The following is a 17,854-nucleotide window of genomic DNA, read 5'->3' on the forward strand; positions in this document are numbered from 1 at the left end:
TTTCCTAGCTGCAAAAGAAAATGCCTAAAGTGTACCTGTCTAACAATCTGAAAAGAGGGGCTGCATTCATCCAACTTAGGAATATCAAGAAGACCTTCCAGGGGTGGTGACAATGGCAAGCTTTCGCATCAACATAAGGAAGTCGGATTTCTTTTCATAGAAAGGTGGTACTCTTTTAGGGATTCAACCAAAATGTGAACATCAAGAAGATGGAAGATGAAAGTTGGAAATAGCTGCTCTCATACCCTGCCCCCTTCTCTCACCCCATCTTAATCTGCCGTAGGTTAGGAATCCTGAACAAAGCCCATGAAGCTCGCTCTTTCCGGAGCCCAAGCTATTTGTCCCCTGCGGCATCCCTCTCTTTCCTCCGTTGGAACCTGTGTCCCTCATCCAACTTGCAGCCCTACAGGCCTCCTGAGACGGCCCCAGAGATGACTGAATGATTGGTTAAAAGCTCATAACAGAACTAACCTTTGCAATGAACTATATTTTTATCTGCACTATTCTTACAGCAGACAAAGGCAGGTGGAAAAAAATAAAAAGCAATGTGAGAGATGTGAGTGGAAGGAAGGAAGGAAGGAAGGAAAGAAGGAAGGAAGGAAGGAAGGAAGGAAGGAAGGAAGGAAGGAAGGAAGGAAGGAAGAAAGAAAGAAAGAAAGAAAGAAAGAAAGAAAGAAAGAAAGAAAGAAAGAAAGAAAGAAAGAAAGAAAAAGAGAAACAATTTAGGAGAGAGCCTGGCAGGGAGACAGTGGTGACAGCCCCAGACCAACATTATGACAGAGCGGAGGGTTAGGTTCGGCCCTGAGGCTGCTGATAGATCTTGAGTGTAGCTGAGCATCGGGCTTGTGATCATTGAATTACTGAGTTATACTTACACAGGCAGGGAAGTGGTCTCAGATAGTTTAGAACGATTTTGGACAGGAAGGATTTTTTGTCTTAAATCCTTCCCCACTCCCTTTTTAAAATTTCTTCTCCTCAGTCTTTCCCCCCAATCTCTTGTACCAGGGTTAGCAAAACAAACAAAATCTTCCACAAATCACACTGTGCAGTTCACGACAGAGGGTTACTAGATGAACATTGATCTCCTACAACTGGTTCAGATATTTTCTCATCCTCTCTGATCTTTCTCAAGGCTCAGCATTGCTATCTCTGATGTGACAGAGAGGGATGATACGTAGCTCCCAGTTCGTGTTCTGACAGTCCAAAGAAACCGTGGAGCTGGAGACACACAGGGAGGGAAATAAATCTTATTTAGGTGCTGCCAACTTTGTGGATTTCATTAAAGGACGTTGACGCATTCTAAACGCAAAGCTTTCCATTGGCAGCCGAGACAGTCAGTGCATAAAAGGCTTTGAGGCCGTTCCCTTCTTTGTGGAGGAGAACTTTGCTGTTAGACTCTGCAGGTTTAATTAACACATTAACTTGAATGGCTGTGAGTCATGTCCTCCTTTTCTTGGTAGAACACCAGGCCGGACAATTAACTTCTTAGGGGGGAAACATTTGAAGTAGTAGGTGGAGTGTACATAGCAGCTTTGTCCAGTGGTGAATGAATATGCAAGAACTACTTGCTGCAAATCCTTGGGAGTTTCAAATGTACTGACATTTACAGTTCTTGTTTGTTTGTTAGTTTTAGATATAGGCCTCTAGCTTTGGATCCATGGAAGCAAAACATAGTCCTCTGATAAATTACCTTTGTCCATCCATTGGGAAACCTGGGTACTTTACTAAGTAGATTCATCACTAGGGGATTTCAATGTTGCAAAATTGATACTTTTCCCTCCTTTAATCATCTGCTATGGGTGACACACTGTATAAATAGAGAGGGATGTGATTCCTGACATATAAAACTTTGTAATCTCCCATCAAAAACATACAGAGTGGTGTCAGATATTTTAGGATGATTTTAGATAAGAAGGAATTTCTTTCTTGCTTTTATAGAAGGCTCTCTTGAAAGACTACTAAAGAAGTTAAATATAAATATGTGTCCTGTAGTTTGATAGCATCTGTAGTTGTACCACAGTTCTTTGCAAATGAGGCCACTGGGAATTTTAGTGTGTCGGAGAGAGTTGGTAGAAAGGTGGCCTTGATGTGGACCTAAACATTAGACTGGCATTGAGGTGCGGGTGTCTTGAAGCCACCTCTGCCAGAGTGGATAGCACTGATGGAGGCATATGGCAGGGAAGATAAGCCCCGGTGTGAATGGGAAGGTGCGAAGGCAACTCCACCAAGAGCCAAGGATACCTTTTAAGAGAAGAAGCTGAAAAAGATGTAGCTCAACATAAGAGAGACTGGGTTTATTGGGTCATTTGATATACCCACTGCTTGAGGGGCTCTGGATGCTCACAAATAACAAAGCAGCCCTTTGAAGAGAATAAAAACCAATATCATGGGACATACCTGACTGGTCCGCAGGTTTGAATCCAAGCCTAGAGGAATTAATTTAAAAATACATAGAAGGAAAACACACACACACACACACACACACACACACGCACACGCACACAGATGCTGTCACCCACCAATTCCTCACGGAGATGCATTCTGCATGGGAGCAGGGATAAGCAATATCTCGCTGTAGCCATATGAGCTCTCAGAGTTTATATATGATTTTCAGTGTATGTGTGAGTCCAGCCTGCACACAGAATTAGTATTATTTCAAACTGCTGTTACATTGGCATACATATTTGTATATTAACGTACATTTATATAGGCAGAGGCACACACCATGGTGTGAACTGTTCCCTTTACACTCGTGGAAAGCAGTGTGGCTCTGCGTTTTAAAAAAGACGGAGTAAGGGGAGAGGGAGCAGCAGACTCCCGGGTGCAGGTAGGGTTCGCAGTGTTGCTATGCCAGTCTGGCACTGAAGTGCAGATGGTTCCGGACATGCTGGGGACAAGAGGCAGGATGGGCATACTCCGGCTGCTTGGCTTCTGAATGAACAGGGAGTGAGTGAGTTGTCCCATCCTCTGTTACCTTTATGAGGGGAGCTGTGTCCACTTCTCTCCTTAGCACTCTTAAAGTGAATCAAGCTTGAAATGTACCCAGGAAAATGTTCTTCCCCAGACACGATGGGGTAGAAAAAAATAATAGTGCTTGCAAGAAAAAAACACCCCACAGATTCTCCTTGGCCAGATGCCCAAATAGTGTGTGGTTGGAGCCAACAGAACTGCTTCCTTTAGAAGCCAGATAGTTCAGCTTTTTTTGGCTTCAGGATGTGTTTTGATCCAATGGACATGTTGGCATAGGAAGCTTTTTCAAGGGTCATTACTTGAGCTGCCATGTTCCTTGGACATGGCTGGTGCCTGCACAACCCTGGTGAGTCACTTGTTGAGTCACTTGCCCCTTTATTGAGTGCTGGGGCTGGAAAGAGAGGACAAGGCCTGACAATTATGGTAGTCAGTACACAGTGACTCACCATTCACTCACTGTGGGATTTGGGGTGTGAGTGGGTTGTAGACCAGGCACATAGCAGAAAGTTGTTCTAAATAGTCTTTTTTTTTTTTCCAAGTTGGTAGCCAAATGACTAGTGGGAACCAGGATGTCTGCAGCAACAGGAATCTCTGGGCTGCCATCAGGGGACACTTCTGGAGGCATAAGAGGGTTCCATGGTACAGTCAGATATTATTGAAGAGGAGCCGGGGTGACAAGTAAGCAAGGAAGAATAGGATATAAGAGAAGAAAGACATTAAGAGGGGGTGTAGTAGTGGAGGGTCAGACCCTGTCTCATGAGCAGTGTCTCTGTGAAGTTGCCCTTGGAGGGTACAGAAGCAGTGTAGCAAACGGACTTCAGCTCTTACCAGCTGTATCACCATCTGTAAAATAGTCATGATGACTTCATGCGAGTATATCACAGGGATGGTGTGTGGATTAAATGAAATAGTACCTGAGAATCACTGGGATGTCTAAGTCAGAACTTAGTCAATGTGGGCTGCTGCTACAGCCTGGAGTTCCTCTGGTTACTGTTAAAAAGACTAACTGGCTCCTGTTACCTGCAAGATGAATTCCAGTCTCCCTAACTTGCCATTCAAAGATTTTTCTTTTTATAAAATTTTTTATTGGGGAACAGTGTGTTTCCCCAGGGCCCATCAGCTCCAAATCGATGTCTGTCAGTCTAGTTGTGGAGGGCGCAGCTCAGGTCCAAGACCAGTCACCATTTTCAATCTTTAGTTGCAGAGGGCGCAGCCCACCATCCTATGCGAGAATTGAACTGGCAACCCTGGTGTTCAGAGCTTGCACTCTAACCAACTGAGCCATCTAGCTGCCCCAAAGCCTTTTCTAAGTTGCCCATTTGCATCTAAACTTATTAGATAAGCCAGACTTATTCATATCCTATCCCTGCCTATCTCACCACTTTTGCCTGTGCTGTTCCCTTTGTGAGTAATGCTTGTCCCATTTTGTCACTTTGAATGCTGTTGTTCCTTTAGATCCCAACTGAGTCTCCACACCATCTGTGAAGCATCCTTGATTGACTGCTGTGTATCCTTCCTCTGCATTCTTTTATCACTGGTTGCTTCATGCATTTCTCATTATTTTAGAGTCAGGTTATATTATCCACTCTTTGAGAGCCGGGTCTAGACTTTGCACTTCTTTGTGTCACAATGATCTGCATATGCTAGGTCAAGTGACACAGCTGACTTTGTCACCAGGCAGAATGGGACATGAATCCTGGTTCATTCTAATATTTAGTGGGCATGTGATTCCCAACAAATTACTTAATCTTCCTGAGTCTCAGTTTCCTCAGCTGTAAAGTGGGGCTATGAATATCCACCTCGCAGAATGTACATGAGGAGTAGAGATGATGTGTGCAGCACTCACCTGCATGTGGTAGGTCCTCAATAACTGGTAGGTACTATGAGCAGGAGGACTGGTTTGATGAACTGATGTTTGTACATCCCGTGTGTACCATAGGATCATGGTGCTAAGTGATTTCTTTTCTCTACAGTTATACAGCTCTGCTGAATTTGGGAGAAGGTGGCAGCTTATCCAGGAAGGGGTTGTACCAAACAGGTTCTACTGGTAAGTCTTACTTTGTTTTGCAGCTTCGTATGATATCACCTGGTAAATGAGCACTGGAATCTTCTTCTCAGCCAGGGCTGTCACATGAGGTCTGTTCTTACAGGGATATGCCCGTATCCCCCTAAGGCAGGATGTGGCATTTTAAGGGAATGTGAAGGGAACATTTTAAGGAAGTGTTAAAGCTGTGCCACAAATTTCTTAATAAACCCAAAATAGAACACTGAGATTAGTGAACAGCAGGGGCTTTGTAACTGTTGTTTTGTTATAGTTTGATGACACTTGCGAGACAGACATTTAAAAAAAAATAGTTATTTTTATTACTTAAAAGCATTTATACACATATATTGCATGTTCAAATAAAGGTTTTCAGTGTAAATAAGTAGATCTTATTTAGTCTAAAAGTAGATCTTCCTCCCACTCCCGAGTTCAAGTTTTCTGGACCTTCTTCTCATCATATTTCTCCACCAATATTTTTAGATTTTCACTTCTCCTTCTAGAAATGTTCTATGAATTATCAAATATATTCTTAGTCAGTTTAAACTGCTACAGCAAAAATACCATAGACTGTGTAGCTTAAAGAACGCATTTATTTCTCACAGTTCCGAAGGCTGGGGCGTCCAGGATCCAGGTGCTGGCAGATCCAGTTCCTGGGGAAGGAATTGCAAAGGGCTGCTTTCTTGCTGTGTCCTCACATGGTGGAAAGAGAGACAGAGAGCTTTGGTGCCTCTTCCTCTTTTTATAAAGGCACTAATCCTATCATAGGGGCCTCACACTCATGACATCATCTGAACCTAATCACCTCCCAAAGGCCCCACTTCCTCATACCATCACATCAGGGATTAGGGTTTCAACATATGAATCAGAGGCATAAATCAGTCCGTGGCATTCCCACCCTTTGCCCCTCCAAATTCATATCTTTCTCACATGCACAATGCATTCATTCCATTCCAACAGCCCCAAAAGTTTTAACTTGCTCCAGCATCAGCATTAAAGTCTAAAGTTCAACATCTCATCTAAATATCATTTCATTCAGATATGGATGAGACCCATGGTGTGATTCTTCTTGAGGCAAAATTCCTCTCATCAGTGAACTTGTGAAACCAGATAAATTATGAGCATCCAAAATACAATAGTGGGATAGGCAGAAGATAGATATTCCCATTACAAAAGGAAGAAGGAGAAAAAGGGTGACAGTTCCCAAGTAATCACTGAGCATCCAGCACGTGGTGAAAAGAGAGCGATCTCTGGTCCATTCCTTTTCTTATACAGACACATATCCTATCCTGGGGGTCCATTCTCATGGCCTCATCTGAACCTCAGTACCTCCTAAAGACCCCATCTCCAGGTACTATCACTTTGGGGGTTAGGGCTTCAACATATGAATTGGAGGGGGACACAAACATTCAGTCCATAAATTTTCATTTACATAAATGTTAGCCTATGCACACTGTTCTTGGTGTTCATGTTTGTTTTGTTTTGTTTTGTTTTTGAGGGGATGTAGTTAATACATGTCATCAATTTTTTTAAATGGTTATATACCATTTTTCTCTAAGGATATAGATTAGAGGTGAATCTTAGGCTTATTTAATGTACAAAAATAAACTATATATGTTGGTGGGAAGTGTGTGGGGGTAAAGAAAAATATGGCGGTGAGAGACAGAAAGAGAGAGAGAGAGGAAGAGGGGGAGGGAAGGGGAGGGGATGGGGGGGGGGATGGGAGGGAAGAGAAGAGACCAGCAAAAGAAAAAAGGAGGCAAAGAAAGTAATAACATTTTGTTTTTTAACCACTTGAGCCCACCTTCCTGATTAAACTACCTCCATGGGAATGGCTGATTCCAGTTGGGAAAAAAAAAATCACGGATCTAACACGGATTCCTTTTGGCTTTTGACTTTCCAAGAGCCTAGATCCTGGCAAAGTAAGAACAAAGTATGGAACATTCTAGTGTAATTTTAGCGTTACCTGTCAGTCCCTTTTGAATTTACAACCTAACCCCTGCAAAAAGATGTGACTCTACCTTACCCTAATTTATCTAATCTGCCTATGGAAAATCCACTTAAGTTGTTTTCAGTCTTTTGCTGGTATAAACAGTGCTATAAAGAACTGGCCCAGACAGGAGTTTAAATATCCCTTGTTAACATCATTCATAATCATTGTGCGCAATGACCTTTTAGAAGCCAATGAGCTTCCTGCAACCAGGACAGTAAAAAGTATCTCCCCTTTACTCCTCCTGAAATCACATTGCCTCGCATCATCCTTCGGACTTACATACACTTCTAAGTGGAATGCATTTTTTGTATTTCTTATTTTCAAAGACTGCCTCAAAATCCCCTTGGGACTTGAAAGCCCTGAGACCTGCACCTGCGTGCGTGAAATCTCTTAACACGCTGGTGAAACTGCCTAAAAAAGTGAAACAAGCTATTTGCAAACAAACTGGCTCAAATAGAGACTTCTGTATGGAATGCCACTTCTTTTTTACCCCCATCATAAAAAGACATTTATTACTGCTGGAGGTTTTTGTTTCATGGAAGCTGTTCACCTCTTTCTACCGCTGCTTTGGCTCAGGAATGGCTTGAGCCTGTCTTTCTGTGTCCCGATTGGCCTGTCTCTTCTCCAGGAATTCAGCTCTAGCTATCACTGAATCTCCCTTCTGTGATCAGCATTTCTTCTCTTCCTCGCTTACTCATTTTGTCCCTTATTCATGACCTTCCACCTCTATGCGTTTTGCCTATAAATTATAAAGTCATTTTTTGGAAGAAGGGGTCATGTCTCTCTTTTTCATTCTCTTTTTCACTTGGTGTTATATTTGCATAGAAAGGCCTCAGAGAAGGAACAAATGAAGGACTAAAATAAATTGATGTGGCCCTCCTAATTTAGCCTGGAAATGGAGTTGGTGCTTTGCCAATGAGAAAGTGTGAGGAACAAATTTTTCCTCGAGTCCTGCTTCCAAATGACTGAAAATATCTCTACATGAACCCAGCAACAGAAGATAGAAAGTTAAAATTCACAGCGGACTGGATCCAAGTTAGTCCCTACCGATAGAAACAAAGAAAAACATGGATGCAAAAGAAGGCCAAGAGAAAAGAATTAAGCTAAGAAGGTTTCCCATGTGGAGTGACACATGGTACACAGCATTTTCTGGCTCACTGAAAGTCTTTACATACAGCATTATGAGCCAAATGAACCCCATCATTGCTTCAGCTGGTGCTGATTTCAATCCATTCTTATCTAATCTTTGAATGGGGGTCTTCTACCTGAAAGCCTGATTAGCAAAGCCCTTTTAACCAAATGTCGTAATATTATCTTTATAAAAGCTTTACACATGATTGTGTATGAATTCTAATTAATCTGTCAAGTAAAATAAATAGTACTCCCTCTCTCTGCCTTTGGGAACAGAGGGACACATCTTCCCCATTCAAACCCTAACCGCGTGATAAGCATTCAAAGCTATTTAGTCCTCAGAACAATTTTATGAAATAAGCCTTGCATTATCATCATTAACAGATGGGAAACCTGTGGCATGAAGAGGTTAAGTAATTTAGCCAAGGTCACACAGCCAGAAAGTGGCAGAGCCAGGATACAAATGCAGGCAGTCTGGCTCCAATGTCTATGCTCTACTAAATCGATTGACTTGACTCTGTTGTCTCTGCCTCTTGGCCTTCTTTTCTGGGCTGGGGCTGTGAGCCCTGGAAATCTAGCCCATCCAGGCAGATGAGTAGAGAAAACCTGAAACTCTTTTGGCAACCGTACCTGCATGTGTATCTCTCCGGCTGGGCTTGGCAAATGGTCCCCCTGGGTTCTTTAAGCTCAGTTGTTTTTTCCAGAGAGGGCATGAGACCTTGTAAAGTACACAGTGCACATGACTGTTAATGAAAATCTCTTGGTCTCTGTCCACATGGTCTGCATTTTCTGACTTTGTGCAACTTTCCAAAGCTGGCTGAAAAGGTGTCAATCAAAGCAATATTTATTAGACTCACTGCTTGAAGCCAGTTGCTTCAAATTATATAGGAACTATGGGGGCTATCTAGGATTATTCAGCAGGTGTAATGATAATAAAAGAAGACTCCTTTAATCATTTCTGCTTGGAGCCTGGCTGTAGGGGTGTGGAAAGGACTGAAGACTGCAGGGAATTTTCTAGTGCTAAACTGAATTGTTAAGTGACCTTGGGTAATAGCATAGCATTTCCCATAGAGAAAAATAAAGATGAATTTATATATTTTCCTTATCAGCTGGTATGCTTGAGAAATATCTTTATTTGGGGTGGCAATAGCCATGCCACCCCTGGAAGCAGTTGATGGCAATTGTGAAATATTTGTGGAATATAAGAGCTTATTCTTATATTATCCCAGTGGTTGCTGTTAGTACTGCTATAGATAACACAAATATAAGTATCCCTTCAAGGGATACCTGCATGTGTATCTCTCAAGGAGTTCAGATTGCTTCCTAAACCAATTTACATGTATGGGACATGTTATAAAACACATCTTAGCACAATATTGCCCTTCACAGAATGGGTGTTTTTATTTTATTTAACTAATACAGTGGCCTTCCTCTTTACTCTGTCACAGGTCAGTTTATTAGAGGCAGTGCAGACTGGAGGTTCAAGCTCTGAGTTCTAGCTTTGCCATTTACTAAGTAAGGATAGTGGGGAAGTTACTTAACTTCTGTGTGTCTCAGTTCTGTTCTCTGTAAAATAAGGATAATACTTTATTAAATGAGCTGTTTCTTGTGAATTGGTTACATGCCTGGTACCTAAGAAATGCATTGAGTGCCCACTGACTAATAGTAATAATGTTAATAGCGGCTGATTTTCTACATTTTTTAGTTTTGTTTTCCCTCTGTGTTGGCTTCATTCTCAGGTTGGCTTTCTCTAATAGGTAGCAATAACGGACATCATCAGCTTAGCCTTACATTCTAACAGCTTAGAATCCTCATCAAACCAGTCTGCCTCTATGTCTATCTTTCCAGGAATTGAATCTGAGTGGCCTGGCTTAGATCAAGGTTATATAAGATGATGTGCTACTTGTGTAGATCAGATACATATCTACCCTGAGAACGGAAACAGGAGAGGGGTTGAGACCCAAGCAAACTGCATGGTTCAAGGTTGGCGGAGAAATGAGTCCTAAAAAGGAAAAAAAAAAAAAGGATTCTGTTATCATAAAATGGGAGAATGATTTTCATTAGGGAAAAAAAAATACAGATGGGGGAACTGAGTGAGTGTCAGCAAGATGAAGGTCCATAATAGGGACTGTATTTGTTAAGTAACTACAATGGTCCAGGCACATGACAACCCATGCCATTTGATCCTCACAACAAGTTTGTGAGGTAGGGATTCTTACCCTCATTTTGATGAAACAAAAAATTATGTAATGCATCCAACATAATACATAATAAATAATACAACTAAATTTTCAAACTTTGTCTGTTTGGGTCCATGGCTCTTGTTTGCAGTATTAAAGATCAGCCCTAAATTCAACACTTATTTCCCATCTACCTCCCCCAGTAATAACTGTTAGTTTAACAATTCAGTAGGTGAGAACCTATGTGTTGATCATGATGTTGAAAGGGAACATGGCATTGGTGCATCAGTGGTACCCAAATGTCTTGAATAAGTGAAGCTCCTGACAGAAAACAAATTTGCTCTTAGAGGTTGATGAATGTGGTTGGTTGGGATCTGATTCAAGTTTAGGGCAAAGCAATAGAAGACAGTTTCAATTGTAACCCACTCAGCATTCTATTATCTATTGAAAAGACAAGGCAATCTGAAAGCTGTTTCACTTACTTAAAAACAGGTTCAGATTTACCTTATTGATTATGTTGTTCTGACATAGAGGGGGCTGGCTGGAAAAAGGGACAGTTGAATGGTGATTACATATTTTCTGTGACTAAGTCACACATGGCACAGTAAGAGTTGGCCCAACAATGAACCTTTGTTATTTTGGAATACCAGTCTTGTTTCACTGACGTCTCTCAGGGGGCATATGGCAGCTGTATTATATAGCAGAAAGATAAAGAAATACTTACAACTCCATCCTCAGTATGTTTGAGCACGTGTACACATTCTCACTCTTCCCCGTGGTTCCGGGCTGCCTCTGTGAATGACTTGCCATTACACATCTTTGGCAGCAAGTCCCATTTGTTGATCACTTCCTGTGTGCCAAGCTCTGGCATACATATTTACAAGCAATCCTCAAATCAATAACGTGAAATAAGTCATTGATCAAAACTTGTTTTCAAGATATAATTGAAAAATGCAACCTATTTTAAGGAAACAATTAGGGCTCATGGGTCTGGAAAGTCAGAAGGTCTAACTTGATCCAGATGCAGAGGCTTGTTAGTCATCACACGCTGATCTCTCCCCATCGCTCAGCTCCACTGTCCTCCATGTCAGCTTTGCTCTCAGGTGGACTCTGTCTTTCTGGTGGCCTCTACTACCTGACATCTTCCCAGACTCATGCTAGTGGAAAAGGAAACACCTTCTTTTTGTTGCTCCAGGAAAACTCCTGGGACTAAGTCCTATGGGCCCTGATTAGGTAACATGCTCACATCTAGACCTGGGAGTACAATCAATTTCAATAAACTATATGAACAGGATATAGGGAATGGTGTTCCCCCCAGGAAAGGGGAAATTGTTACCAAAGAAAAAGAGAATGTTAATGGTAGGTTATCAACAATAGGTGTCCATTATTGGGAGGTGTTTTCATTCCCATTTTCAGATGAGAAATAAATAAGAAGATAAATATAAAAACAAAATCCCAGAGAGGGTAAATGTGTTTGCCTAATGTCACACGCTAATAAGTTATGGTGATGGAATTTAAACCCAGGTTTGTCTGGATAAAGAGCCTGTGCTGTTTAAGCACCATGCTATTCCCTCTCCAGCGATCCCCACTGTTTTATGGACCAGGGCAGCAGCACTTGAGTGCCAGCTCTCCTTGAAGCGTCTCAAAGGACCCCCCTCCACAGAGCCCTTTTCTTACCCAAACTGCTCTGTTGGCAGATACTTCTTGTTGACACCATATCCATCGGGCCCTACATCCAGTTATTAAAGTCACATGTGTCTAAAGACCTGGCCTATTGTCCCTAGCCAGGGTTCTCTCACCTGATCTCAGGAGTAAGAAGCAGATCCATGAACCGATGCCAACACAGCGGGCTGCAGTACGAAAACACACCGGGCCTTAAAGTAGTTTCTCTGTTTTTGGACTCATATCACTACCACTCATCCTCCAATCCTTGTTGAAAATTGCTGCTAAGCCAATTTCAGGTTTCTTTTTCTTTTTTGTTTATTTATTTATGGTTGTTGTTGTTTGATAGGTAGTTTGTTTTGTATTCATCCGGGTCACAGTGACCCGTCCTCAGCTTCCTTCAGATACGCTAGCCATTCAACAAGACATCTTCAAGACTTTTAAGTCACTCACATCAAAGGGACTTGGCAGATGTGGCATGAGAGAACTATAATTCTTTTCTTTTTTCACAAATGGGTTTAATGGATTCAATGACAAGAGAATCCTCTGCACTTTTACTTCCCAGGTTCTGCAAACTGGAAATGGGATGGAATCTTATGATATTACCAGGAAAAAAAAAAAAAAAAGTAAAACTCTAGTCTATCAACATAACTAGATAATGTGGTACTAGAGTCTGAAGAGAGTATGATTGATTTTTGAAGATGCTCTACCTCATCCTTCATTCAAAGCTGTAAAGCAGGATATTGTCTGTAAAGAACTTCTAAATGAACACCATCACTTGCTTTCAATTTCATGTTGAGCTGGGAGTGGATCACCTCACCCTTCAGAATCAGCGTTGCTTCTAGGCTTCCATATTTCTACAGCCCTTGTATCCCAGCCTTAGCACTTAGAGTCTCATTCAACTTTTTTCTCATACTCACCTCCTCTTACATCTTTGGGTTTTCAAGTCCCATCAATTCTTCCCCCATGAAATTATACCTGCCCATTCCTCTTACAGTCTTCCTACCATGACGCTGATTCAGCACTCCTTCCCTCTTACCAGGAATAGTTTTAGCAATGATTAATTTTTAGCACTTACTCTGTGTCAGGACAGTTTTGGTCTTTGAATATAAAGATAATGTGTGAGAATCTTCGTTATGTTTAGGGTCACAAATTTGGACCTTTATGACCTACCTCTACCATGGAGCCGTCTTTGGTTCTTCTTGTTTGTCTAGGCAAGAATCATCTTTCTTTGAATTTAAATGAGATTAGGTTACAAATAAAATACAATGTGTCCTAACACGCATTGCAGGTCTGTATATGTGATTGGTAGAAAGAGCACAGATTAGAGTTAGCACATCCAAGTTCAAATCCCAGCTGCAGTATTTACTAAGTATATGATCCCAAGAAACGACTTCTGCCTGTGTTTCTCTCTTCTAAAGCTTATTTTGAGAATAAAAAATTATATGTTATCATAATGATTAAGTAACTTAGTATAGTTTGTTCTCCATATCTTTTTATTTCGTCATTTCCATCTCTTGTTAGAAGATAATACCTTAAGTACTAAAACTGTCTTTAATCTATCTTGTGAACAATAGTAAATGGAATGGCAGTAACTTGTGTGTATGCACACACACACACACGTACTGGGATTGATTGAATACACACATGTTTGTATAGGCACAGACATAAACCCATAAACACTTACAGATTGGAACACATCTTGAAAGGACTTGGTTGTTAAATTAGGGAGTCATAATAGATGATCTGTCTGTCTTTCCTTTCAATATCAGGCTGGAACATGAGACTTCTAAGCCATCGATATATACATTGAATGGGGTGTGGGGAATTCTAGATCAGTAAAAGCAATACTTCCTATGCAGTAAGCTATTTACTGACTCAACAGGCCCATCCTATAGAATATTGAGATCCATGTAAGCAGAAGAATGTAAGTAAAGATGGAGTGACTGCATCCTAGACTGCTCTCACAGGGAGTTCTGCCCTAGACTGCTGATATTGTCATACTTCAGAACAGGAGATTTAGGAGAAGAACTCAGACCTCCCCCCCCTTTCTTTGGAGTATGTACCTTATTCTCTCTTCGCTTATACTGTAGCACATCTTCCCTGACAGTTTCTTCTGGTTCTGAGTCTCCTACCCTCTGAGCTGAACCATGTGTGTAGTTTGCATAGAAGGCAGGGAGAAGTGGCAGTAAACCACTCCTGAGATCCGGCATCCTAATATCCCCAGAGCTGTACTGGGACACTTCTGGTACCTGTAGTAGGGGATTGTCATTATCCTTGAGAGGCCTGGTGTTGTATGTATGTATGTATGTATGTATTTATTTATTTTCTGTTAGTTATCTCCACGTGAGCACTATTTCCAGCCCTCTTGTGCCTTCCTCCACTTTTTAATCTCTTCCTATGATTAGCAGATTTCCCCTACAGATTAAGTTCAATTTCCCCTGCTCCAGTGTGAACCCATCATTTTTCTCATGACCTTCACTCAGTAATGGCCATCATTGATTCCTGTCTTCCTTATCTTGATGTTTTCTTGTCTTCATGGATGGCAGCTTCTCTGTCTCTGAGCAACTGAGATTCCTTCACTTCTCTAGATTTTCACTAAGAAAATCTTACGATGGCAGAGTGCAAGGAATGGCAGTGAATGAGAGTGAAAGATAGGGGAAAAAATCTTCATAATTACAGCTTCCTAATTTAGAATAATGTTAAAAGAAATTGGCTTACCCGCCAGGGAACAGACCTTGCTTAGCCTTCAAGTTCCAGAGCCTCTGGGTTTGTATATTGTCTGTGTGTGTGGTTTCTCTTGCTCATTCAATCTTGGCCACCTTTGTATGTTGCCTTTATTCAGTAAGAGATGGTGATAAGAATTTAAGAGTGAGAGCTCTGGAGTCAGAATGGCTTTGTTAGAATCCTGTTTTCCAGGAGTGTGATGATGAGCTATTTAATTAACTTCTTTAGGCCTTATAACCTTCATCTGTGTAATGGTCATCATAGCAGTGTCTACTTCCTATACCTGTTATCCGGATTAAAATGAGAATTCAGGTTAAACTCTAAGCATATATAAGGCATGATAAATATGAACTATTATTTTAAAGAATAGGGAAGTGTTGGGTATTAATAAGTTTCTGAAACGTGGCAATCTCATTTTGATCTTCAACTTAGTAATTTATATTTTCAGTGGGACTTTTTAATGTGTACATGTATTGATTTTTGCTTCATTGCCCCAGAATCAGGTACAATGGATAGAAATTAAGCTTACTGTTTTATTTTGTGGCTTCTCAATTATTTGAAAATGCTTGTTCACCAATTCATTTAATTTGCATCAGTTGAATAATTTTCAGAGCTAACTCTTAGCTGAGAAGTTAAAGGAAACATGCCCTTGAGGGCCTTGCAGCTGCAAAGGTGGGCTGCAAAGGGGACCCCTACAGAAGTATATGGAAGGATGTTGCCCCTGCATAGCTGCCCCTCTGTGAATTCACAGACAAGCATCTGGCTTGGGTCGGGAGGTCACAAAGCTTGCAGTCTGGAGGAAAAGCTGGGCATGGAATTCAGAGGGAAGAGCAAATTAGAAACTAATGGCAGTTGGGCACTACCTCTCATTACCTCTAAACAGAAGGACCTTCAGAGTGAAATGGCTCCTATTTCTTCTAGCTTTCAAATCTCACACACATTTCCTCCTGGTTTTCTGCTAACTTGAAATCATATAGAGACTCTGGGAAATACATTTGTAGGTTAGCTAAGTTGATCCAGCACTAAAGCATCACAGTCTACACCTTGAAAACTTGGCACCTGTGTACATCTTTTTAAACCATATGTAACTTCCAAATAAAAACAAAAACAAACGTATGCTTCTATCTAGCGTGATCATATTTTCTCCATACAACTTAAAACCTGATATAAATCTTCCCCAAAACATGAGAAAAAAAATTCGTATGTCACATTATCTGTCTTTGGGTGGTATTTCTCTTGTAGGTGAGTCATACTTCCCCCTTCTATATTCTGTAACCAAAATACTGAGATGTAAGGTCAACAACTACTAAGTCTTATGCTGAAACATAGAAGAATGGGAGAGAGAAAAAAGAAAGGAAAATATGGACACACACACACACACACACACACGCACGCACACAAATATATTCATATTAAATTATCATTAAGAGGACGTATCTAGGAAATGGTTCCTAAGGAAAAGGACTTGTTTTTTGATAGGACAAAGACGTGGGAGTGTGGGTGGGGAATGACGAAAGAGTTATGATAGACAAGTGCATAGAACCGTGCCTACCTGTCTCATCCCATAGATCATCAAATCTAGAATTTCATTGAAGATGCACCCTTGTTTTATGTATTTGACCAAAAAAAGAAAAAAATTCTGACAATTAAACTACCATTTCAACGGTTGTGAGATACCTACTGATTTCAAAGATATTAAAATTAAAAAAAACCATAAAGACGAGCATTTTGGAATTGATTAAATGGGTGCGCAATAAATATTTATTTGTTGGATGTGTGAAAAGTGAGGAATGGATATGGGGGATGAGACAACCACAGATATTTGTTTTTCAAGTCGTTGGATAGGGTCACCTTAGTAGATAACTAATAAGATATGAAACGGTAAATTCTAGACAGAAGGGTAAAGAAGACCCAGAAACTGGCTCATTTGGATGGGGTAGGAATGAAAGGCACAGCAAGCTGAGGAAGATCCTAAAACCAACTGTAAGGTAAGTGAACCCCTGCAGATGATTGCCCCAGTGTGCTTGTGCCTCAGAATCTCAGGATTCTTAGAGAACTTAGAAGCCATTGCATATGGTGACTTATGACTTGAAAGAATCCCTCCTGCAAAATTCTAGTTTGGCTGAACACAGCAAATGAACAGCTGAAAACAGTCTTTGGATTGAGATTGGAACTTTGTCTATCTGATCTACCAGGATCTACCTTTCTTTAAAGAGAATGACCAGAGAAAATGGACCTGTCCTACTGTTTTTATTGTTGGCTCTGGCACTTAAAACACCAACACCTCTAAACAGAGCAATTCCATAATTTAAGGAAAGCTGTCAAGGTTCTCACAGGCATGGCAAGGTGTGCCCTGGGGTGGGGGACAGAACCTGCTTGCAGTATTTATCAGATTTATGGTAAAGGAATTTACATGAGTGTTGAAGTTTAAGGCAGATAAATCCCAAAAGACAAACACTACCAGTAATCAAATTACAAAGTCATCATCATATGTTGAACAGAGCAACTTTATGACTCTATTGTGACAAGATGAAACTTGTTAGAATATTCATGTGCCTGGGACCGCTTCTGCATCACCTACCAGAACAAACTAGCTTTTCCATGAGCCTCTCCATGAGCAGTTAGCCTTCCCCAGTAATTCAGTGGCTAGGGAAAACATAATGCCTAAGAGGAGGAAGCGAAGGCAGACATAGCACACAGCCATATCAGGCCCAAACCTCACTTTTGAACTCACATTTCAACAACTCCTATGCCCAACATGTTTATAATGTGAGCGGAAATCAGGCTCTTCCCATGGTAACCAGGGCAGCCCTAGAATAAATAAAAACGTTGGCTGTCCATATTTTTCTTTTTAAAGGAAGATTTTAGGGTCGGACCTGTTCTACTTCTAAACAAATAGTAAGAACATTTCAATAATAAGAGCCATTTTCCCAATATTATCATTTTTTGAAAAATAATGTAACTTAATTTTTGTGGTTGCTGAAATCTGTGAATCACAAACTTATGACAGCCTGAAATGCTAGAGTAGTTTACCTGCTTTGCAAGACAAAATGACAACATAACCAATTCATTTCATATGATAACAATGATTTAGTAGAAACAGATCATTTTCCTATTTATTGTAGCTTTGCTGTAATCGAGTATATCCTT

General features: G+C 40.8%; 1 protein-coding gene across 10 annotated transcripts in view; it reads left to right on the plus strand.

The window, feature by feature from the left end:
• Nucleotides 1-17,854, plus strand: part of SORCS1 (sortilin related VPS10 domain containing receptor 1) — a 462,347-nt gene that overhangs the window by 299,335 nt on the left and 145,158 nt on the right. For all 10 annotated transcript variants that reach the window (XM_019725092.2, XM_019725090.2, XM_074339088.1 and 7 more), the window contains exon 5: nucleotides 4,944-5,017. In XM_019725092.2, coding sequence (XP_019580651.2) covers nucleotides 4,944-5,017 — 74 coding nt within the window. The remainder of the gene's footprint in view (nucleotides 1-4,943; nucleotides 5,018-17,854) is intronic.

Source organism: Rhinolophus sinicus, linkage group LG07 (assembly GCF_036562045.2).
Source record: "Rhinolophus sinicus isolate RSC01 linkage group LG07, ASM3656204v1, whole genome shotgun sequence".
Taxonomy (NCBI): Eukaryota; Metazoa; Chordata; class Mammalia; order Chiroptera; family Rhinolophidae; genus Rhinolophus; species Rhinolophus sinicus.